The sequence below is a fragment of the Saccostrea cucullata genome, unplaced genomic scaffold, assembly GCF_032062105.1.
Source record: "Saccostrea cucullata isolate Sc308-1 unplaced genomic scaffold, CSIRO_AGI_Scuc_v1 ctg1666, whole genome shotgun sequence".
Classification (NCBI taxonomy): Eukaryota; Metazoa; Mollusca; class Bivalvia; order Ostreida; family Ostreidae; genus Saccostrea; species Saccostrea cuccullata.
Window position 1 is genome coordinate 97,670 of NW_026923065.1, and position 26,362 is coordinate 124,031.

General features: G+C 33.4%; 1 protein-coding gene across 2 annotated transcripts in view; it reads left to right on the forward strand.

The window, feature by feature from the left end:
• LOC134263057 (uncharacterized) overlaps window positions 1–26,362 on the forward strand; it is a 111,559-nt gene that overhangs the window by 66,655 nt on the left and 18,542 nt on the right. Inside the window, exons 5-8 of one of the 2 annotated variants that reach the window (XM_062745361.1) lie at window positions 1,465–1,661; window positions 1,876–2,173; window positions 10,073–10,222; window positions 23,627–23,795. In XM_062745361.1, coding sequence (XP_062601345.1) covers window positions 1,465–1,661; window positions 1,876–2,173; window positions 10,073–10,222; window positions 23,627–23,795 — 814 coding nt within the window. The remainder of the gene's footprint in view (window positions 1–1,464; window positions 1,662–1,875; window positions 2,174–10,072; window positions 10,223–23,626; window positions 23,796–26,362) is intronic. The other variant, XM_062745362.1, reaches the window with a different exon arrangement.

The window sequence follows — 26,362 nt, forward strand, 5'->3', positions numbered from 1 at the left end:
TTTCTACTCAACCAGTAAAAATATTCATCCAATGATCAATCTATTCTTATCAAACTATACACAAGGGTAGATTGAAAACAAAGTATATTCGAATAAGATAATGAAAACACCAACAAATGCTTCTGTTCTCCTCCTCCTCATTATAAAGAATGATAAACGCACTGGTCGGTAATATTATTCCAAAGTATTCAATCGATTCTTCTGTTTAAATGATGTACACTGGTAATGCTTCAAAAACACGTGGAATTGATGGAAATTTTTATGGTCTTGTAAGTCTTGCTTTGGCGTGTGCATATGATGCCGTATGTCCTTCAAAACGTACGGTTTTAGACTTTTAAGAAAAGCCTAACAGTGTGTGTGTTTCGGTCCTGAGATATTTATGGTGATATATCCCTCTGGTCTTAATTTCACCATATTGTGATTTTAACCAGAAAAAATAGTATTAGATTCAAATGGAACATAGTTTGAAGCATAGAGCGTTACTTTCTTTTTTAAGACAAGAATACATCTGATTGTGATAAGGTTAAAAAATCAGTATAATGTGTATATGACTGAATAATTCTTGTCTCTCTGATTTGCTGAAATCCAACAAAATGAATGTAGAAAAAATACAACGTTACGTTGATTTCCACATTGGTTTAAAAATAGACTGGGAAATTTCAAATAAATACATATAGCTTTGAAAAGCTATTTCACTTGCTATCGATATCCACTTAGGTTAACATAATGTTAGCGAATATATAATTTGGAGTGGGGTGGTTGTAAAGGGTGCAGAGGTACCCAACCCATAAAAATAATCTGAACAATTATTTGATTTAATTCAGACTAAAGTATTCATTGTTCCCAAATATGAACCTTAATCCCTCACCTTAACAAAACCTCAAGTTAAGTGAATCCCATACAACACAACCTAAGCATAAAATGAAAAATATGTGGTATGTATTAAACATTTAATAATTTCTGTCCTACATATTGTATCCATATCATATCAGAATGTCACATTATAAACTATTATTCTTCCAATAAAACTTACTTAACATTGGTTAACTTTATGAAAATTTCTATGGGTAAAATCGTAAAAGCAGGGAAAAAGTTTTAACTTAAAAGATTCAAACTAAGATGTCTAGGAACATTTTAAATGCTATATAATAAACAGCTGACTTGTGTTTAACTTTATCTTTTACTGACCCTTTCATCTTTACGTCAATAGGTGAAATTAAGCTTCAGATGGAGTCATTACCTTTAACCCTCATTTTTTGTTTTAATAATTCTAATATTTTCTACAAAGCTTATGATAATGTTATATTTACTTTAATTTGTTGTATTAAACGAGAGACAGAACAGTCTATAAAAACCTTTTAATGCATAATTATATTTTGAAATGAGTATTTCAAAACTGAAACAAAATAGCTATTTTTCTTTCTAATTTATGTTTTCTGAAACATTTTTTTAATACAAATGGAGGTCCTACTACCGACTGGAACTATTGTAATGATTAAAATTACTTCCTGGCGGGAAGTTTGGTATCTGAATGTAGACATCACAGCCTCGCCATCTGATGTAAACAGGACTAGCGGTTTGTGTGGTAGTTTGGATGGAAACATGGACAATGATAACATGGGAAGACACAAGAACAAAACTGACTTTCCAACATCATGGCAGTAAGATTTATTTTTAAAAGTTTAAACTTAAATCTGATAATATATGTCTTTTATAACTACAAAGTAAACGGCTTTTAGATGCGGCCATAATTTGTTCACTTTAATTCTGTTTATAAATCATTTGCATTAAAATATCTAATAGTAAGTATACGATCGTTTATTTGAATAATAATCAAAATGTGCTTAAATATTTTTTTTATATTTTTGTTGAAAGGGTAGATAACACCACCGAAAATCTGTTCAATCAAAACAACAATCAATACAATGAGCTGCAAGCTATTTCAAAAACTACAGCTCTGACTCGAGTTTGTACCTGTACAAATGCAACGACGGGTATATGGAGAACGATTTGCAATTATGGAACTTTCAAAGAATGTAAATTTGCCACTGGAAAAAAATTCTTCTGCATCTTGGACCATGAGGGATCAAGGCGACGTAAACGGGACCTCGCCCACTTGTTTTCACAAACTGGTTTTGATGAAAGTTCAAATTCTGGAACACTGGATGTAAAGGTTTTTTTTTTAATATCATAAGAACAGAAGCGAAATAAAGTTTTGCATGGTAAAACCCTGATTAAAATGTTAATAGTTGAAACATTATTGAATGAAATATATGGGTAACAAACAGTATTAAAGCTGCAAAATCCATTGAAACAATTCGAATTCGGAGCAAAGCAAACACTGGGATCTTAAATAAAGAGGAGGGATCAGGTGCCATTCAGAAGTAAGCATACATTTTAGGACTGACTGTAATGCCGTGAGCTCCTCGTCATGATCAGGCACACGAGAAAATTCGTAGTAGACATTTCAATGTATAAAAAATTATCTGACAATTGGTATGAAAAACATCAGCAGTCGACCTAATGATATACTGTACTTGCTAACAAAGTCATCGAATCAATCATAGAATTCGCGAAATAATGGCTTTTAACAAAATTATATATATCCTTCTTTTATCAGTTAGTATGTCAATAACTTATTTTAGGAATTGTTCATGCTCTGGGGCCTATTTTACAAAAGGACTTATGACTTAGGACCAAATTTAATTCTTCATATAACTTTTTAATTAATATTATATCGAAAATCAATTTAAACTTATAAGCACCTGATCCCACCACTTATGTTTCAAAGGTCCGTGTTTGCTCTGCTCTGATTTTGTATTATTTTATGAACTTTGAGATTGAATACTGTTCGTTATCTCCATATCCTTCATTAAAAAAAATGTGATAAGATATTTTTTACATACACAATTTCAAAGAGAACTATTAATTTTGCAAAATTTTACAATTATCTGAAGTTTTTTGCCTTAGTCGTAAGTTCTTTTGTAACACGGGCCTCTGGTGTATTTATCAAACTGGCAGACAGAAATCCCATATTCTCATGGGTATTTTGTTACATTAGTAAGGGAATTTAACAAAAAATAATTGATACTTTTATCATAAAGCTTTAATGTTAGAAGTTCTCTGGGAATATATCAAGGGAAAACAGGGAAAGAAAACTGGATGAATTGTTCATACTATTACTGCATTTTGAAATATTATGATTAAATAGTTATACAAGCCACTTAATTTTATTGCTGTAAACGGCAATGCTGAAATAAAAATATCTATCTAAGGTAAAGGTTACATGATCCTACTTCCGGTAGCATTTACTTAATTATAAAACACGAAGGATAAGGATAAGTCGCATTAAATTAGCAAGCAAAGGAATCATTCAAATCAGCATCGATACCGTAACAAATTTAGTTCCCTGCACGTTGAACAACGGCCGTTCAATAAATAATGCCCTGAACTGTATTATATACAATAAAGATGTCATATGACATTCAGCTTGACTTTTTCGTTGAATCTTCAATGAATTTATAACACTTTATTTGACCACTTTTCATCACATAGTTTCATTGTGAGAAGCTGGAAAACAAGGGCTATTCGAGACACTGCATGTAAAATGAATTGTAAAGAATCAGTAAACTAGAGTGTAACTAGATCAAACACTTCATACAAACTGCAGTTAAAATCGTGAAAAATCCAAAAGAAATATGCAATGAAATATGTAACATTTACGGCAACCAATGTCTGTTTTATGGACAAATGAGCAGGTGGTTTTGATTCATAAAAAAAAAAGATAATTGGCATCAAAAATGGATACCGTCCTTGCCAACAAAAATTATAACAACTCATGTACTGTCTGCGAATTTTCAACAAATAATCACTGATGATGTATGATTGACTTTAAAACATATAGCAAACTTGATAGACATCATTTTGGGAGTAATTCACACTGTTTCAAAGAAACGTTTGACAGTAAAAAAATGTTTTGAAAATGAGTGAAAATGATAGCATGTAAGAATATCTAAACAAATATTTTAAAAATTGACAAATTGTAGCTATCCAAGTTTGTTTAAAATTCAAACAGATAATAAAACTTGAATCTATTGCTTAAAGCCGTCGAAACAAAATTTAAAACAAGAAATACTTGACAAAAAACAGCAAAGGTCTGAGAAGATCAAAGAATTGCAAGAGCACAAAGACAGTTTTATATGCAATTTTTTTTAAATATTAGTGGTCTCGTTGTTAAAATTCATATTCGGGGAGGCGGTTCAATTTATGGAAGAGTCTAGAAAGCAAATGTTTTGAAAAAAATCGAAAGGTTAATGAGAGGAGGGAACCAGAATCAGGAATCCACTACATAAAATTTCTTCATGAAAGCTTCCAAACCGGCACGCCATAAAGAGTAAAGGAGTTTTTGGGATAAACAGAAAATGATTTCTTTCACACATTTATTCGTCAGATCTTTTGCCTTATGACTTGTTTCATTTTTCAAACTTAAAAAAAAAACACATTTCAGAATAAAGCTAGTCCAGGAAATCATAAGATCTGCCATTTTCTAGTATACTAAGTTTTGTGTTGCACTAAATGAGACTAGAAGGCATCTATAACGATTAGCATTTTATTCTAGACTAAAGATACAAACATATGTACAGTGTATAAATCTGAGCATGCAATTCGATATTCCTGGGATTGATAGCCAATGTCCGAAACCATAATAAAGTTAATGTAAACAGTTCACTGGTTTGTTTATTAATGCACTTAAAATATCCAAACACAACATTTCCTCCCTTCTTATTTTTTTACGTAGATAAAATAATATTGAAATTTAACCTTTAATTTTGAAAATACTTAAGAAGAAATAATTTGTAAAGATATACAACAAATAACTTTTACTACATATCTATTATTTACAAAACTAATATGGTTGCAAAAGAAACTTCTGTTTCTACGCGCACTACAACCACTGCTAAGTTATTGCTGTCATGGGAATTATTATTAACCATACGGTGCTACACAAATAACCATTCACAAATTTAATTTGACCACGGGCTTCCTGGTTCGCAGCAAATATCTTCGTTCGGGCGGCGCATTAATTATCGGCGGTGATTGGTCAGACGTCTCGCCTGCTTCACTGTCAGCTGCTTTATCGTCGATAATTGGTATTACCGCATCGGAATTTTCCTCGGAATCGGCCTTGAAATCGGCATCTCTGATTTGGTCGGCGTGTCGCTTCCAAATTCCTCCTGCTTGTGTTTTAATTTCGTAATTCAACGGTCCTTTGCGCTGAATGATTTCTCCGCTGGTCCATTTCTCCTTCCCGCGGTAATCTCTAACGGCCACGTGCTGTCCAGTGTTAAATTCTCTTAATTTCTCTGCTTTGGTAGTGATAGCAGTTTTCATTTGTTTATCATTTACAGTTCGTCCCAGGTCAGGTTTGATGATGCCAAAACGGCATCTAAGGTTTCTCCCCATGAATAACATCGCTGGTGTTTCATTTGTTGTGGCGTGAGGTGTGTTACGGTACGTAAGAAGAAAATTTGCTAACTTCTTATGAATGTCCGCATTTTCTTTATCCATGGCTTTCATTCCTTGTTTAAAGGTTTGAACAAAACGTTCTGCCAGACCATTTGTTGCAGGATGATAGGGTGCTGATCGGATATGGTTTATTCCGTTTAGTTTCATAAATTTTTGAAATTCTTCAGACACAAATTGTGGGCCATTGTCGGAAACAAGCTGCTCAGGTAATCCGTTTCGTGCAAAGATATTACGCAAAGTAATAATCGTTTTGGTTGACGTGGTTGTCTGCATAGGAATAACTTCTGGCCATTTTGAATGTGCGTCCACGACAATAAGAAACATGTGTCCTAAAAATGGTCCTGCGAAATCAATGTGGATACGTTTCCACGGCGCTGACGGCCATTCCCATGGATGTAAGGGCGCTATTTTCGGATTTTGGCGATGTTTCTGGCATCCAGCACAACCTTTTACAAGCTTTTCGATTTTAAAATCGATTCCTGGCCACCAAACGTAGCTTCTCGTCAGAAGTTTCATTCGCACAATTCCAGGGTGAGCTGAATGGAACATTTCAAGTACTCTTTCCCGAAATCGTTGTGGAATGATAACTCTGCATCCCCACATGATGCAGCCTTGACTCACAGTCAATTCATTCTTTCTATTAAAGTACGCATTTAGGTTTGGATGCTCGTTTTCAGTCCAACCATTAACAATGCAGTCGTACACCTTTGACAAACATTTGTCTTTAGACGTTTCTCTTCTAATTTCTTGGTGCGTAAGACATGATATTTGTTCCATTTGACTGAGTGTGAACATATCTGCCACATCAGTTAATTCCTCGGCCTCAAGTTCCTCCTTTTCTTGGGGAATTCTTGACAGTCCGTCTGCATTCGTGTGGCGCTTGGTATTGCGATATTCAATGTGGTATGTATATCCACTCAAAAATATAGCATGTCTCTGCATTCGCGCTGCGGAGGTTACTGAAATTCCTTTCCTAGGATTGAAAATTGACACTAACGGCTGATGATCGGTTATCAAGGTAAATTCGCGACCATACAGATAAGTGTGGAATTTCTTCACTCCAAAGACAATACCTAGAGCTTCCTTGTCAATTTGACTGTAATTTCTCTCAGCTTTATTCAAAGTTCTTGAAGCGAACGCGATTGGGTGCTCCGTCCCGTCCTTCATCACGTGTGACAATACTGCCCCTAATCCGAAAGGTGACGCATCACACGCTAGCCTGATTGGTAAGTTTGGATCATAGTGACATAATACTTGATCAGAGGTTACCAACCCTTTTGCTTCCTCTAACGCTTCCTGACATTCTTTGGTCCACTGCCATTTGACATCCTTTTCCAGGAGTTTGTGCAACGGGTGTGCAACGGATGATAGGTTCGGAAGGAATTTGTGATAGTAATTCACGAGCCCTAGAAATGCACGGAGTTGGGTGGTGTTGGTTGGCTCCGGGGTATCCAACACGGCTTTAATTTTATCCTTGGTCTTGTGTAATCCTTGTTTGTCAATTAAATGACCACAATACTCGATTTGATCTTTGAAGAAGTGACACTTGGATTTTTTCGCTCTCAAGTTATATTCCTCAAGTCTCTGTAGAACTTGACGTAAGTTTTCCAAATGTTCTGCATCATTCCTACCCGTTATAACCATATCATCCAGAATACACTGAACTCCATTTTATCCTTGCAATATTGTGTCAATAGTGCGCTGCCATATCGCAGGTGCTGACGCTACCCCGAATAGAAGTCGGTTGTAACGGTACAATCCTCGATGCGTGTTGATTGTAAGAAACTTCTTTGATTCCTCTTCTACTTCTAGTTGCAAATATGCATTCTTTAGATCAATCTTTGAGAATTTCTGTCCACCGGCTAACGAAGCGAATATGTCCTCGATGCGAGGCAAGGGGTATTGCTCTATTTCAAGTTGCGGATTTATCGTAACCTTGAAATCCCCACAAATTCGGATATCACCTGATCTCTTAACTATCGGCACAATTGGCGTGGCCCATTCACTTGTCGGCACTTTATTAATGATATTCTCACTTTCAAGTCGTTCTAACTCTTTTTCAGCTTTGGGTTTCAGCGCGTAAGCAAGCGATCTTGCTTTCACAAATACTGGTTTAGCGTTTTCCTTCATGATGAGATTCGCCTTAATTCCATTGACGGATCCAGTTTCCATTGTAAACACGGCACTGTGTTTATCAAGAATTTTCTCCAACTTCTGTGATAATTCGTTGTTATCAAGTGTAATGTTGTTTAGGGAACTCCAATCCAATTTGATTTTTCGTAGCCATTCACGCCCGAAAAGTATCGCTTTTCCCTCGGAAACAACATACAGTTCTTATTTCTCTTGTTGATCTCTGTACACGACTTTTACGTCAGTTACTCCAAGAGGTTTCAGTTTTTCTCCGGAGTAAGTTATTAAGGTTACACTTGTGTCCTTCAGTTTTCTGTTGGGAAACAGCTCTGTAAAAACTTTTTCGGGAACAATGGATAGCGCAGAACCGGTGTCGACTTCCATATTGACCTTTTTTTCGTCAATACACACGTCCACCATAATTTCGTTCCTTTTCCCGGTATGCACAGAGTACAACCCTAAGTCACAACAGCCGTCTTCATCCACTGCATGTACTTTCTTCGGGAAGGACTTATCCTTTGCACGACATGCCGCCTTTATATGTCCTTTCTTCTTACATTTGTGACATGTTGCATCTTTGAATCTGCATTCTTCTGCTCTGTGGCCACTTTTGTTACATCGGTAACAATTCCCACTTTTCGGTTTTTCAAACCTTGCTTTCGATTTCTGGAATTTTAATTTGTTGACACCAGACTCGCGACTTTTTCCCTGCAATTCCAAGACGTCTTTTGATGCAATTTCCATAGCGACCGCTATTTGGATTGCCTTATCCAGGGTGAGCCCCTGCACGGACAGTAATTTCTTCTGAGTTTGTTCATCTCGGAGTCCGCACACAAATCTGTCTCTTAGTGTGTTGTTTAGATCTTGAAAGTCACAATATTCAGAAAGTTTCCTGATTTGTGCGACATATTCATTAACACTTTCACCTTCTTTTTGCTCTCTTTTGTGGAAACGAAATCGTTCCGCTATTACCAACGGTTTAGGTGATAGATGATCTTTAAGAACCTTGACAATTTCGTTAAAGCTCTTGTCCTTTGGTTTATCTGGTGTTGTGAGATTCCTCAGTAACGCATAAGTTTTTCCTCCAATTAAACTGAGGAGCGCAGGGACACGTTTGCCACCTGTAATTCCATTCACTTCAAAATACTGCTCTAAACGTTCAGTATACGCTGTCCAAGAATCAACAGTGTCATCAAACGCTTCTATCTTTCCAATATATCCAGCCATTGTAAAATCCTCGTCGCCAATTTTGTGTTGTACTAAATGAGACTAGAAGGCATCTATAACGATTAGCATTTTATTCTAGACTAAAGATACAAACATATGTACAGTGTATAAACCTGAGCATGCAATTCGATATTCCTGGGATTGATAGCCAATGTCCGAAACCATAATAAAGTTAATGTAAACAGTTCACTGGTTTGTTTATTAATGCACTTAAAATATCCAAACACAACACTAAGGGTCATACCCAAAAATGAGTTCTAAAAACAATCAGAAGTTGGATGAAATTCATATTGACATGGGTTTCAATTGAAAAAAAAATATTCAGTTAAATTATTAAAACTAAATCAATGAAAAGCAAGCGTCTTTTCCTTCTTTCTGAGCACCGAGGACACTATTTATTGAACAGCCCTCGTATGTTGTTTTATGTCGAATAGTACACTTTTGCATTCATAAAGAAAATTCACCATATAAAATTAAAGGACTTCAAATGTAGACAAATGAGCCCTGAGGGATCTTTATCGTGCCAACAACTGTCGTGACATGGAGCCTCACTTTTTAAGATCTCACGAAGAATCCATTAATTTCACTTCAGATGCCTAGCGATTTCTGAATGAACAGTTGCTTTCTATTTTTAATCGATTAGGTCACGGCTTTGGTTTAAATCCCTGACCTTTTGTTCACGGATCATGCGCTCAATTTGCTTTTCGAACGGCTGTCGCCCGCGTGATAAGAGGGTCTGCTCTAGAATTGCAAAGTAAGGAGTTGATCTTTACGTCGCGGGTTCCAATTCCACTGTAAGGCGTTGAGATTCGTCCTTAGGATAAGATAAGACCGTATAAACCGAAGTCCCATGTCGCAGTAGGTGTTGGCACGAAAAAGATCCCTCCCTGCTCCAAGTATTGGTGAGAATTTGCAGATCTCTACCGACAAGTGGTGGTGTCTCCATAAGAGTGAAAAATTCTCGGGAGGGACGTTAAGCATAAAATAATAAATTTATCAGTCGCAAGGCTAGTTTTGGGTACAAAGAATATTTAATAAGTTCAAATAGAAGTAGTGCCAGAATCATATATTATGCCTTTCCTTTATAAGTAAGCGTAATACAGAACTTCGAAGTTTAGCCATTAGCCGTTATAAGAATACACGAACAATAGAATTATATGAAAAATAATGAAATGTTATTTTATTCCAGAGGTACAAAAGACAAACAGTGATGTCAGAAGGAGAAGCAAGAAATACTTGTCTGGCGGAATTTGAGAAGTCTGTAGCGTTTCAGACCTGCCAAAAGCATATCTCAGACTTACGTAGATCGTCGTTAACGAATTGTATTTCAGATCTCAAAGTAAGCATGTTTACTTTATAAATACATTAAAATCTCTCTCTCTGTCTCTCTTTCCTCTCTCTCTCTATCAAGCTTGAGAACCATGCTTATCTTCTTAAGCTGGAGAACAAGCATAGTATATTCTTAGGGTTTCGATTTTTCTGTTAGGAAATATGTTAAAATTCATTGTACGCCAATTCACATATGAAGTCACAAATTCAGAGATGACGTAAAGTTTTGATCTTACTTTAACCTTATAGAAATAGCTAACTGCTGCTAAAATCACTTGATAATGTAGGGATGTCAACGAATATTCGAGTTGTTTGACTATCGGTTGAGCATACCGACTATCAACTAAGAATTCTTAACTCAGTTATTTCTTAAAAAATTGCTTTTTTTATCCATCTCAGTTTTAAAGTAAAACAAGATGTATTTGTGAAACACTGATGCCCCCGTATTGCAGCTTATGACGAGGGTTGAATTCTCTCAAATGCATGTCAAACTTCAGAGGTCAAGGTCAAAATTGTTGGTACCCAAAGGAAAGTTGAACATTCTATCGTCAGCTTCCCTTACTTATGCAGCAATTTACCTTCATTACCTGCATACGGAGCTTATATATCTCAGTTGATTTGATAGGCAAGAGCTTGCTCTACATATGAACAATTCCTAAAACAAGGTAAATTATTGACAAACAAGTTGTTGAAACAAGTGGTTTGTCGATGCAATGACCTTTTCAACAAATACAATTTATCATTGAGTCAAATGTTAACTTACGTTTTTCATACTTATTTATTAGTATATCATTTATTCACTGAAATGACGACGGATTTTCCGATATTTCTCGATCATGACAAGGAACATTCGTCGGGTGTGACCGGTCGGCAGCTACACTCTAAAAAAAGTTTTACTTAGTAGTCATTTTTTACTTGAAATAAAAAAAGATAATTAATAGATAATTACTTAGCATTTACTTAAAATTTTAAATCAATTACTGAAATATATGTCAATTATAAAATTCAAATGTTTTACTTGATTTTTGTATTTTAAAGAATTGTTTTACTTACACAATAAAGAGTTTTACTTAGTAATTTATATTTACTTAAATTTGTGTATATAAGTAATAACATTACACTTTGTGTATATAAGTAATAACATTACACTTTGTGTATATAAGTAATAACATTACACTTTACTCCAAATATTGAACGAAATAACTGTTCTTGTATCGTCTCTCTTATTATGTTATGTGGAGATATTCACTCAAACCCAGGGCCAACAAACGTCAACATACCCTCCAATATTGACGAATCTCACTACCAGTGCTTCAATCAGAAAGGAATGCATTTTGTACATTTAAACGTGAGGTCCTTATTACAAAAAATTTCAGAACTACGAATTTTTGCTACAAAATCGAAAGCCTCAGTCATAGCAGTTAGTGAGACATGGTTAGATCATTCAGTTTTTGATGGTGAAATTAACATTGAAGGTTATTTTTTCGACGTGATAGGAATAAAAAAGGGGGTGGTGTCTGTTTATATATACACAACAAATATGCCTTCACCCATCTGGAAGGTATAAACAACGGTAAGGACCAAGAGTCAATCTGGGTCAATCTAGACTAAACCAATTCAGATTGGAGTGTGCTACAGACCACCTTGCCAGTCCAATGTTCTAGAGTATTTTGAACAGAGTCTTCAAATGCTACGACGCGACTGTGAAACCTACATTTTAGGAGATTTTAACATAGATTTTAAAATTTCCAATACGAATAGGATTCTTAAAGCATATAAAGATGTCTTGAATCTTTTTGACCTTAACAAGATTATCAACGAACCCACTAGAACAACAGAATCATCATCAACTATAATTGACCATATCATCACCAACAGAAAAGAAAATATTTCTTAGTTTGGAACCATATCCATTGGTCTTAGTGATCATTGTGCTATATTTTGTTCAAGGAGGATCTCGAAAGGTCATTTCAAATCACATCAATCTATTACTATACGCACTTTAAAAAATTATAACCCTGAAATTTTTATGACCAGATTACTTGAAGCAGATTGGACACAAAGTTTCTCTACATTTGTCAATCAAGCATGGAGGGCTTTTCAACATACTTTCAAAATGGTCTTAGATGAAGTAGCCCAAGTTAAAGAAATTAGATTAAAACAACGAACTGAACCATGGATAACATCGTCCATCCTCGAAAAGATCAGAGAAAGAGATTCTTTACTATATACATACAGGAAAACAAAACAGGAAGAGCATTACATAAGCTACTGCAGAATTAGAAATACAATACAAAGGGACGTTAAAGTTGCAAGGACAGAATACATCTCTAGTAAAATCGAAGAAAACAAAAATAACCCGAAAAATTTATGGCAGAGCCTATAGACCTTGGGTTTAAAAATAAAAGTCAGGCCAGTAGGAATGTCTGTTTAAAAATTTAATGATGATATTTTTCATGAACCAAAATCTGTTGCAAATCATTTTAATGATTTTTTTGTTAATATTGCAGCTTCACTGGTAAGCGAACTCCCCACACCTTTAAATATTTTTAGTGTGGGTAGTGAACGTTTTAAATCTTTTTATTCAAAAAATGATAATCTTTTTACTCTGAAAACAGTCAATGAATGTTTTGTATACAAAGAGCCTTTAAAACTGAACCCTTTTAAAAGTATGGGGCTTGATGATTTTCCATCTAGGTTCATTCGTGATGGAGCTGATTTTCTAAAGATTCCTATAACATATATTGTTAATTTATCCATTTCCTCTTCCACTGTTCCTGAAGATATGAAAACAGCTAGGGTGAAACATATTCACAAAAAGAACAGTTCACTAGAAGTAGGTAATTATAGACCGGTTAGTATTCTTAGTATTGTTTCAAAAATTTTAGAGAGATCTGTTCATATGCAACTTTCAAAATTCTTAGATCGTAATATTATTTTTTATGAGTTTCAATCTGGTTTTAGAAGTAAGTACTCCACTGAATCTTGTTTGATACATTTATTTGATTTTATTAGAGATAATACTGCAGAGGGATTATATACTGGAAAGGTTATGCTTGATCTGCAAAAGGCATTTGACACTGTTGACCATGATATACTTTGTAAAAAACTAAAAGCTATTGGTGTGCAATCTGTTGATTGGTTTTTATCTTATTTGTCTGAAAGAAAACAGTTTGTTCACAGCAATGGAATTTCATCAGATGCTGGTATTATCACATGTGGTGTACCTCAGGGCAGTATTCTAGGACCTTTATTATTTTTAATTTACGTTAATGACATGGTAACTAGTGTTGATGCAGATTGTAAACTTATTTTATACGCTGATGACAGTGCTATTTTATTTGCACATAAAGATCCTGATTTTATATCAGAAAAGCTTAGTAAAGTTTTAGATCAGATTTCGCACTGGCTTGTAGATAATAAACTATCGTTACATCTAGGTAAAACTGAATGCATTTTATTTGGTTCAAGAAGAAAGCTTCAAAATGGTGAAAAATTCCAGGTTGTATGTAATGACCATAACATTGATTGTAAAGAAAAAGTTAAATATCTTGGAGTTTTGATCGACAAATGTTTAAGTGGTGAATTCATTGTTGAATCTATTGTCTAGAAAGTAAATAATAGATTGCGATTTCTGTACCGACAAGCCCGGTTTTTAGATACTTTTTGTAAAATGACTCTGTGTTCAGCATTAATACAATGTTATATTGATTACGCCTGTAGTGCTTGGTATGCAGGGTTATCCAAAACTTTAAAGAAAAAGTTACAAATTTGTCAAAACAAGATGGTTCGATTTATTTTGAATTTAGGACCACAGGCATCCGTGTATTACGAAATACTTAGTCAACTAAATTTATTAAATATTCAAGATAGAATTTCTCCGCTTAGACTCAACCATGTTTTTAATATTTTTCAAGGAAAAGCCCCTTCTTATCTTAATGAAAATTTTACACTTCGGTCAAATTTTAGCAGCTATCATATTAGATCAGTCTCAAATGCAGATTTTGTTGTACCATTAATTAAGCAAAAACAATCTGAATCATTTTATTTTAATGGAATCAAAGACTGGAACATGTTACCAGCAGAAATTAAACCTGTTTTAAATACTTGAAATAATTTTGCTTTAAAAAAAAATGTCAAGAAATTTTTATTAGAAAGAGGAATTGCCCAGTGTAAAAGTCAAGTTGTGTTTTATTAGTTTTTTATTATTATTACAATTACAATCATGGGAATATTTGGTATACTTTCATAATACACTTCATTTTTAAGGATATCTATGTTGTCAACTTGATCCCGTATTTTAATTATAGTATTTATATATATCTGTTTATATTATTTAACATCTAATTAAGATTCAAGTTTGAGTATAAGGACCCCTTTGGAAATAAGCCACTGGCTTTCATGGGTTATCCTTGGTATACTAATGTGAATAAATGTGAATCATATATAAATAAAGTCATGTCTTTCAAAAACGGATTGATTCCGATATTTTATATTTATTCCATTGTTTAGTGCCAACTTTTATATATATAATAAATTTATATTGTCAATTTTGTCAATATTGCATTGTAACAATGTATATGTAGTATACCAAATAAATATCTATCTAACATTACTTGGTCTTTAGTTACATTTCACCACTATTTGCTACATCACTAATATTTTTGTGCCCCTGTAAACGAAGTTTCGGGGGTATATAGTTTTTTTCGTGTCCGTCTGTCTAATTGTCTGTCTAACTGTCTCTCTGTTTGTCTGCTTATCCGCAAAAACTTTAACCGTGCCCATAACTTTTGATTTAGCAGAGATATGACTTTCATATTTCACATGTGTATTCCTTGTGACAAGACCTTTCTTTGAGTATCACCAAAATTGACTTTGACCTTGGAATTTGACCCACTTAAACACAAAAAATCCAAACTTTTCCTTTAGCCAAATCTTTGGAACTGATAATACCAGGACATTTTTACTTCACATGCATATATATTTTTTGTTGAAAGAACTTTCATTGGATACCAACAACTATATGTCCTTTTGACCTTGACCTTGGAGATTTCCATCCTTGAGAAAAAAAAATTAACCATGGCAATACCTTTGAAAGGTAAGGGATAGTGCTTCCATACTTACATATATGTAATTCCTGTGAGAAGTCCATTCATTGGATACCAAGAAATTTGACCCTTTGACTTTGACATTGGAGTTTGACCCACTTTTAAAAAACAAACCTTGACTATAACTCTAAAAGGATTAGGGTAAGTGCATTCATACTTTATATATATCATCCTTGTGACAAGACCTTTCCTTGGGTACCACAAAATCTGACCCTTTGTCCCTGACCTTGGAGTTTGACCTACATTTCAAAATTGGTAACCTTGACCATAACTTTTGAAGGGTTGGGGCTAGTGTTTCCATATTTCACATATGTATTTTTTGTGGCAGGACCTTTCATTAGATACCAATAATCTTGACCTTGGAGATATCAAGAAATACCGATATATTAAAATTGCATAAGTTTAACCTTTGTTGTGTTGCCATACGGGAGAATCAGTGTTTCACAAACACATCTTTTTAAATTGTATTTAATTGATTTACTTAAAATAATTATTTATTTACTAAATCAAGGAGAATTCATTGCAGTTCAAATAATTATTTTAATATGGTAGTCTAATCACTATCGGGATTGAATTTTTGAAATGTAAAATAAAATTTTGGCTTCCATATTAATTGTCTGTGAGGAGAAGAAGTTATCTTTCTTCTAAATATTCCTTCATGTGGAAAAAAAAGTCATACTAATAAAAATGCTGTATTAAGTAATTGAAACATTAGACTTTTTTAAATGGTCCTTAAAAAGATACAACTTATTCAATTTATAAGGCTTTTGATGTTGGAATGAAATGTTTTATTGTAAAATATAATAAAACAATTACAAAGAAATTGGCAAAATAAATAGAAAGTATAAATGTTTCCAACATAAGTAGATTTCTTCTAATAAACTACCCAGAGGGCTCAATTAGGGAACTTTGATAAAGAAAACTGTGAGAAGTACTCACATGTTGTACTGTCAAAATTATCTCTTATCAGAGGGTCGGTACCTTGCAGTGTTTCTAGTAAATAATATCGATTTTAGTAAATATGATAAGTATTTTATTTACTTAGTATTCTTTAAAGTAATTATATTCCAGATTTTAATTAATTTCCGAATTACATTTACTTAGTAATAATTCATAAAATTTAGTAAATAGAAAGCATATTATCTCTAAATTAAGTACTACTAATCTACCAAAAATGAGAAGTTCATTTACTAAGTTATATAATTCCTATATAGTTTAAGTAATTCTTTTAATACTTAGTAAATCATTTTATAAGTATATGAATTCATCCTTATTACTAATTATGTTTACAATTACTTACCATGATAGTCATTTACTTGCTATTCTGACTAAATGGATTACTAATAATTACTAGTTTTTCTTAATCTAATATCTTATTTTAAAAACAACAAATAAAACTTTTTTAGAGTGTAGAGGATGCTAACTCCTCCATGGCACCTGATCCCACATCTGATGTTTTGGGGGTCCGTGTTTGCTCTGCTCCTATTTTGTACTGTTTATGGACTTTTGATCTTGAAAACTGTTTGTTATCTCCATTTTTCGTTATAGGTCGAGAACCATTCTTCAATGAAAACTTTTCTACTATGTTTCCGTAAAAATAACATGAAGAGCGGAAAAATATTGCTATTACAAACAGGTTTTATAAGAGCTGTCTATCTCTTCCTGCTGGAAATAAATTGGCCTTTTAAGAACTACATGTTCAATGTATTTGTTTTGCTAGCTCGAGTTCAAGCCCGCAATACCATAAGATCATGCATAACTAATACAACTACATGTATTAATATATTAAATATTAAGCAGCTTTAACTTATTCTTTTTTAAAACCTGGTTGACAGTAATGAGCGTAATTTAAAGGTTTATTTTTAATTTTAGTCCTTAAAAAATGGTATTTTTAAGCTTTTGATTGTTTGCACAAAATCAATGGCTAGCTCTCTGTGTTTTGGTAAGAAGTACGCTTTAACCATTTACTGGTCGCAGGTCTCTGACTTATTACTTTCAAATCGCTTCAGGTATTGGATCAACGATGGGTCCATGTACTAGTATTATGAAGAAGAAAAACGGAACAAATTCGATCGTTTGATGTCCTAAATTTAGTATACTAAATAAAATGCGCAATAAATATATGTTTTTGAAATCAAATCCATTAACTATTGGTTACATTTACATATTAACACGTACAGATTTACTATTCACTTTATAATTGATTCTGCATTTATTTACAATGTTATATGTAATAGCAGTCTTTAAAAGACACATGAATTTAAAATTGATTAATCAACGAGTACTTAATAATAGTTCGCCTTAAGGCTCCTATTATTCGAACTAGTTCGATTAGTTGTTTGAGTGAAATTGACATCCCTACTTGATATACTAAAAACTGAACAGAGTATGTAAATTAGAAAAAAATAACAAAGGTTCAGTCCCTTCCTAGCCGCTATATATAAACTGAAGGTAAAAATAAAATTATTGTGTTAAAATAAAACATTGCTTTGGTTATTGTTTCCTATTCATAAAGAATACTGCGTCATTATATGCTATTGAAGCACTAAGTTTCAAATTTGAACCCCAAATAGAATTAGTTGAACATTTCATTTTTAAATTCGCTCCCTGAAAAAAAGTATTAAAATTGTTTATTCAGTGAAAGGGAGATAAAAATTAATTGTCGACGAAGCGCGTGTACACGCATGCTTAGTGCCGTTTCTTTCGTACTTAGTTATGTCCCCCACAAGGTGTCGTTTAGGTTGAATAAAAATACAGATGTACACTGAATTGTTGACGGATTTTCCATTATTTTCCGGTCATGAAAAGGAGAATACGTCGGGTGTGAACGGTCGGCAGGGGATGTATTCTCTTCCTTGGCATCTGATCCCACGTCTGGTGTTTTGGAGGTCCGTGTTTGCTCTGCTCCTACTTTGAATTGCTTATTTAATGTAATCAATCAATCTTTTCTGCTCCTGGGCATTAAATAAACTAACCAAGTGCATAGTTATGTTGAAAAAGGCTGCCTCTTCTAAAATTGTGAATCTAATAGCCCCAGGGTCAGGGGTTCCAGTGGCAGGGCGGGGCTATATAGATTATATAGTGAAAATGCATTATTTCTTTGAAAATCTTCTTTGCTCTTGAGAATTTAATAAATTAACCAAGTACATAGTTATTTTGAATAAGGCTACCTCGTCCAAGATAGTGAATTTCATGACCCCTGGGTTGGGTATTCTGGTATTAGGGTAGGGCTCTATTGATTCTATAGTGAACATGCATAAACTCCTTAAAAATCTTCTTTTCTGCACCTGGGTATTAAATAAATGAACTGTGTTTATAGTTATGAGGAGCAAGGATGCCTCTGAGATTTGTAAATTTCAGGGCCCCTGGTTCAGGGCTTCTTTTGTTACTCTTGGGGCGGGGCTCTAAAGTTTATATAGTGAAAATAAACGAATTCTTTGAAAATCTTTTTCTTTGATCCTGGGTATTAAGGCAATGATCTTAGTATATATTTATGATAAAGAACGCTGCTTCTTCCAAAAATGCCCCTGGGACAGAGGTACTTGGAGGAGGGAGGAGGTCTAAAAATGATTTAATGCTTTAAAATCTGCACTTTGGTATTAATCAACAACATGATGAAATAATATTTATAAAATTTCCAAAATTTTGAAAGATGTGGCCCCAGGGTCAACGGTTTCTGTGGGATGGGGTGCACAACTGATAATGATAAAGTGGAAATACATTTTCTCTTTGTTGCTGTGATCTACATGTTCTTCTGGGTATAACTAACCAAATTAAGCATGCTGAGTGCATAATTATGATAAGCAATGGTGCCTCTTTTAAAATTGTGAATTTCATGGTCTCTGGATTAAAAACATGAATCAAATTTAATTGTTGGAAAGTTGTTGCATGATACCCAGGTTACCTATAAGGCCACGGTTCTCTTGTTAAAATAAATATTCATATATTCTTTGAATTGATATTTTTTCCTCCTGTTCATAATACAGAGGTAAAATACAGGTAAACCCATGTAAATCTTGACCAGCAATCAGACTAGAATTGTTATCAAAACACATTTCACATCTATTGTTCTATACCTAATTATCAAATGTGTGCAAAACGGGAACACTCCGTTCCCCAGTTAAGATTGTAATTAATTTGATGGTAACATTTCATTGTAAAACTTTTTGGAGTCTGTCCTTTCTAAGTTTTGGCATAATTAATGTGTAACCTAGACATTTCTGAAAAACTCTTTAGTGTTTTTAATGTTTCTGTAAGGGCTTCTGTACTACCATCAAGACTAAAAGGAAGTGTCATCAGCTTATTGAGAAATCTTTTTTTCAACATTGTTCACAGTTATTCCTTTAATATTTTTGTTTAATCTAATTTGGATTGCTAATATTTCTACACATATAATGAATATATAAAGGTTAAGTGGGTCTCCCTATCTACAACCCTGCTGGGTGTTAATTCTATCAGAGAGATTACCACAGATTATTGCAGATACATTTCAATTTCTATTTTTTTTTTCTCTGTGATAACTCTTTGATACATTTATTTAGCAGAGTTGATTTCTTGATATTTCTACCTGAAGGTCTATAGGTCAGAAACTAAGGAGGCCTAATATGCATGCAAATCTCGTGCGCATCTGTCTCTGTGTCTGACGCTAAGGAGGCCAAATATGCATATAAATATCAGGTGACTGTCCTTTTGTTTGACATCAGTGGGCGAGGACCATTGAAATGTGCATGGGAGTCATCGTGTAATTTAAATATATGTCTGCATTTCCAAATTCTAAATCTACGATTTTATTTCACGATGAAATGGAATCACTATCTAGTTAGTATAGTATGCCAGGGACATCAACGATAGTGGGAAACATGGGATAAATGCATAACGGGCTCAAATTATCCTATGTTTCCCACTATCGTGACAGTGATTGCTAAAGTAATGTCCATTTAGTAAAAAATGATACCCAATTCCTAATTAAGGGACCAAAACTAATAAAAATTAAGTGCTCCTTGAATTAAATTCCAGGACAAAGTTTCAAAGGCTTTTTCAAAATCAATAAGTCATATTAAGGACAGATGATACAAACAAATTTTTTCTTTGAAAAAGATTTAATATCATGTCACAAGTTTAGAAATGTGGATGGTTCTCGGAATTTTTTCTCCTAAGAACTGGAATATGAAAAAGACTTGGAAAATATTAGTAATATTACAATGAAAAAACAAATATAGACAAATCACATTCAGTAAAGGTTTACAGGCGAAAACAATTTTCAGAATATGTTAACATGGTGCTAAAAGTGTAATATAAACTTAAGAAAAATATACCAAGCCAGGTGAATTTTATAAGGAAAAGCAAAATGGTAAAACTCAGCTTATGTGATATTGCTATTTTTTTGTCATTTTGATCTTCCTCTTAAAATTCACCTGGCTTGATATATTTTTCTAAGGTTTATATTACACTTTTAGAGCCAAGATAACATATTCTGAAATTTATTTTCACCTGTAAACCTTTACTGAATGTGATTTGTCTATATTTGTTTTTTCATTGAAATATTACTAATATTTTCCAAGTCTATTTCATTTTCCAGATCTTCGGAGAAAAAATTCGAAGAACCATCCACTTTTCTAAACTTGTGACATGATATAAAATCTTTTACAAAGAAAAAATTTGTTTGTATCATCTTTCCTTTGTATATTTTCTTCTTCCGTATACGGCGTTATACATGTATCATAAATTAACCTTGAATTTTCACCTATTCATCTATTGGAGACAAAACCTGTTAATTCTTGGTTGATAATTTTGTTAAGGTATCTTTTTACTTTATTTGCTATAGTGCCCGATGCAATTTCATAGTAAAAATGTAAAAATATCATGTCATTGTGTAAAAGAGAGATTTCTACTCTTATAACTGTAATTTATAGATCTAACTACAAGAGGACAAATATATTTCCAAAACATCTTGAAAAAATAAGCAAATTTTCACTCCCCTATTCTAGACACATTCTGTAGCTAATATGTACATTTCATATATATCCACCTCCCAACCATTTATAGTTGTCTCTACAGGCAATAAACTCGCTTGAAGAGCAATCTAATAAATAATTTTAATTAAGAGAGTTTATCACTTGAAGAGGTGACTATAAAGGATTTGGAGATAGAAAAAAGATACAGATTAGTTAAATAATGTGTTTAGAATCTAAGGGAGTGAATTGTAGTTAATTGACCGATGCTGGAAAGTCTAGGAATTCTTCCCAAAAGTGCGCAAAAAATATTGCGCCGTAAATTGCACCTTTTTTGCATTACGGGATCTGTATCGTTATGGTCAAAGACAAATTTATAAAACCATAACGCTACAAACCTGCAGCTATTTCTATTAAATCTTCTTCGTTTTCTCTTTTCTTTTTGATATATGATGCATATGAAATAGTCTTACCTCTTATCTCTTACAGCAGTGTTTCTAAAAATAGCTTATCACTAACAGTGAAATAAATATTAGCATCTGGAATATTATATATGTTGTCAAAGTAATACACTGGGTTGCAAATTGTTTCTTTACCCCTAAAATTGCATTTTGATACAATTTAAATAATTTTCATCATGGAGTAAATCTTTAAAAATCTTCTCCTTTATGCCTGGACATCAAGCAGTCAAACTGTTGGCTTAATTGTAATAAACATTGGGTCCTCTACCAAAGTTCATGACCCCAGAGTCAGGAGTTCTAGTGCTAGGGCGGGGCTTTATGAATTATATAGTGAAAATGCATTAATTCTTAGAAAATCTTCTACCCTGCTACTGGATATTATACTAACTAACGACATGCATAGTCATGATGAGTAAGGTTGCCTATTCTAAAATTGTGAATTTCAAGGACCATGGGTCAGGGATTGTGTTGGTAGGGATTATATAATGAAAATCCATTTATTCTTTGAAACTATTTTGCCCCGCTGCTGGGTATTGAATAAATAGACTAGCTAAATAGTAATGATGAGGAGGGGTGTCTCTTCTTTAGCTGGGTATTAAACAAACTAACTACATACACAGTTATGATAAGAAAGGGTTCCTTTTTTCACAATTGTCAATTTCATGGCCCGAGGGTCAGGGGTTCTGGTGTTAGTGTGGCACTATATAATTATGAATAGAAAATAAATTCTTTGAAAATATTCTTTTTTGCCATAGGGTATTAAGCAGATGAAATACCTATATACACTGATTGACCAAATGCATTGCAACAAACCTGGTTGACGTCATAATGTTGTAATTATGAATGCATGAGAAAAAAAATCAAAATAAAATAAATGTTGATATAATTACTTTCAATATTTCTTTAGTATTTTGTTGCAAAACCTTTTTGAATGATAATCTGCTGTAGTATGGAAGGAATCGACGCATACAGGCTGCGAATATATGTTTAGGAAAGTCCATTCCAGATTCTAGTGACTGCAGCCACCGAGTCGTACTTATTTTGAATATTGTTAATCTCACGGGATGGTTTGATTTTGATACAACACGAGACATTTTCAATTATATTAAGGTCTTGGGACTGAGCTGACAAGCTAAATTTTTAAATACCTTTTTCTTGTTTCGAAGCACTGGTTTGTCAAGATGCGTGTTTTGTTGTGTTGTGTTATCATCTTGGAAAATAAACTGTTGATTTCCAAACACTTTAGCAATAACTGGCCGTAAGTAATTATCTAGCAATTCTATATACTTTATAGAATTAACCTTCATCTGGCACAATATCACTAATACCATTGTAGGTACCGTAATATCAATGCAATCCCTAAACATACAACTTAATTTAATTCACGGGTATTTTTATAAGTTGATTGAGGCTATTTCTCGGACGATTTTCTCCATAAACTCATAGAATTATTTTGTCCAACAATTACATGTGTTTCGTCTGAAAATATATTTTTCTGCCACTGTTCAGAATTTCAAAGTATTCTCCGTGGTTCTTAAGAAAAATGTTTTTTAAAAGATAACACCAAATTTTCACTATTTCTGAATTCTCTCCCCTTGAATAAGAGCGTTGCCGTTCATTTGAAGAACTTTGAATCCCCTTACCCAAGGATACTTTGTGCCAAGTTTGGTTGAAATTGGTCCAGTGGTTTCAGAGAAGAAGTCGAAAATGTGAAAAGTTAACAGACATACGGACAGACAAGGACGCTAGACAAAATGAGATCAGAAAAACTCACTAGAGCTTTCAGCTCAGGTGAGCTAATAGAAGAAAAGAATATTTTGTAATAAAGAAAAAAATGATTACCCATATTAATTTGCCGATATATTTTATTTTTCATAATGTTAATTTTGTTTAGTTTACAGGAGATATAAGCTTTGCAGCAGTTCACATTGAGGATGCCATTGAACAATGTTCAACGTATATTGTACTTAACTCTACATTTCAACAAGTCGAGAAAGAAGTTACACATCAAATACAATCCCTATGTCCTTCAAACTGTAGTGGTAACGGTGTCTGCATTAAAGGTAATCACAAACTTATATCATTCTAAGCATTGATATACAAGTATATGTCACAAGAATGATGGAATACATTAGAGCACATATGTACATTTGTTCTTTCTTAGCTCTGCTGGTTAGAGACTAGAAGAGCTAATTCGATACGGTAGTAAGATTTCTGTGGTCTGTCTATCTAGCTGTCTAGATGTCTATCCATCTGTAAACATTTTTCAAAATGCTACTCCTCCTACAGTTTTTTTTTATTTGACTTCTATATAACTTGGCACACAAGTAGACTACACAAATATACATGACTCTATGTATCGGTTTTTAATTTCGATGAAGGGTGTTGTCGTGTGTAACAACGCACTTTGAAATTTTTTTTCAAAGTGCGTTAAATTTGGGATCAAATTAACGCACTTTGAAAAAATAAAATTTCTTTTCAACATGCTTTAATTTAAACTATATAAACGCACTCCGATAAAATGTGTATGGCTTGGTCAATATTCTTGCATATCTTAGATGTGATAAGTAATTGACCTATTCGATAACTTTTCGGTGATAGGATCACTTCCGGATGTGATAGTGAGCGGTTTTGATTTTTCCATACTTTGAAAACATTTTTTCTCTTAAATGTTTTTCGGTACTTATTTTTTTTCCATGCATTTTATGTAAAATTAAAAGCTAGGCACACAAATGTTTTGCAAAGATATACATAATATAAACATTGGAAATAGGGACTGACCTTAAGGGGGAGGGGGGGTCCACTATCAATTTCCTACCGACGGCTATGTAAAAAAAATCAAAGTACTGAAAGTACTGGGAAGCGCTAAGCATATTGAAATTTGAAATTCCTAAGATTTTATTTAATTTGAATCGCCTGTTGTATTGGAATTTAAGAACCCTCTCTACATCGCACACTAAATAGTTTTGAGTCTAAGGTATTTTTCTGCACTTAGATCTTAATTCTAAAAAATAGAAATTTACAATATATTACTCAATTTGTAATCAATTCAAGTATTCTTAACATTTTTAAAGGCCAAGATAAATTAACTGAACGTGTTATTTACATGTATTTTATCTGCTGAAGTAATTAACAGTGATTTCTAGTCACTGATACTGTGTTGTCTTTGAACATTTTCCCTGGGGGTAAATGCCATGCACCATACGTTGAAAATTATATAAATAAGTCCAATATTAATTCCTTTAAAAAATACATTTTTCTCAATGTCCAAAAAAATTTGTAGTTGTGTAGAGAGGGTCCCTAAACAATATCTGGAGAGTGCAGCTGCACTAAGGCGAGCACAGTTGTTTGATACGTAATCAAACATGTGTGTCTTCCCGTTGGGGTATAAAATTTTACATTGTCTTTTGCTTTATTATTTCAAGTATTTTATATTTTCTTCTTCTGTCAAAAGATCAATCAATTTTACATACATTAAGTTGCAAGAATTTTTTTCTCCGTTTCTAATAAAAATATACAAATTAAATGACAGATATTTAGTCCAAACAGCAATGTATTTCTCGAAACTATTAAAAAAACATATTATTTTTCTTTCTCCATCGCCTTATAGGAGTTTATAAGAGGTATATTTGCGTATAAATCGAATTTTATTGGAAGGAGGGTGGTTATACATAGCATTTTGTTTTGAATTGCACCTGCTCCTACCTTTGATGTTTTAGAGGCCGTGTTTGCTCTGCTTCTATTTTGTAGTGTTTTATGGACTTTGTTATTGAATACTGCTCGTTATCTCCATATCTTTCATGCTATAGCTGTGAATTATACATTTTAACACTTTCACATTCATTGCCCTGTGCAGGATACTTATTATCGGCATCATGTTTGTAACCATGTAGTGTGACAAAAAAGCTCTATGACAATAAAATGAGCATGCGTTTCTGTCAACGTCCTTTTTGAGTATAAAGATATCATATTCGTCTTTTACGTTTGATGATAAAGCATACAGTTCTATCCTTTTATCTCTGATTTTCATTACACATGATTTATAATGCATTTGCAACAAAAAAATGTCTTTTCTGTTGATCTCACATTATATGCGTATCTGATTTGTAAATGTATTTTTCAAAATAAAAATTTTGTAATTTTCTTGTTTGGATTAAAAATTATTATTAAACTCCTAAAAGTACACTGTATTCATGGTCTATTATTGAAATACTTTACAATGCTTCAGTTTTTTTAGGACGTTTGATGCTTTACACAACGTGATGACTTTAACATTTCTATCGTCAACTTCCCTTTCTTATGCAGTAATATACCTTCACAACCTGCATACGGAGTATATATATATATATCTCAGTTGATTCGATATTACGCAAGAGCATGCTCTACGTATGAACAATTTCTGAAAGGAGGTAAATTATTGACAAGCAAGTTAATGAAACAAGAATATGAGCAGTCTCGTTTAAAGTCATCATTTAGTAAGTTCTATGGTCGATTCAATGACCCTATCAGCAAAAACAATTTATCATTGAGTCAAAGCCCCGTGGGGATCCGGGTTAGAATAGGTCCTCAGTACCCCCTAGCTTGTCGTAAAAGGCGACTAAATGGGGCGGTCCTTCGGATGCTACCGTAT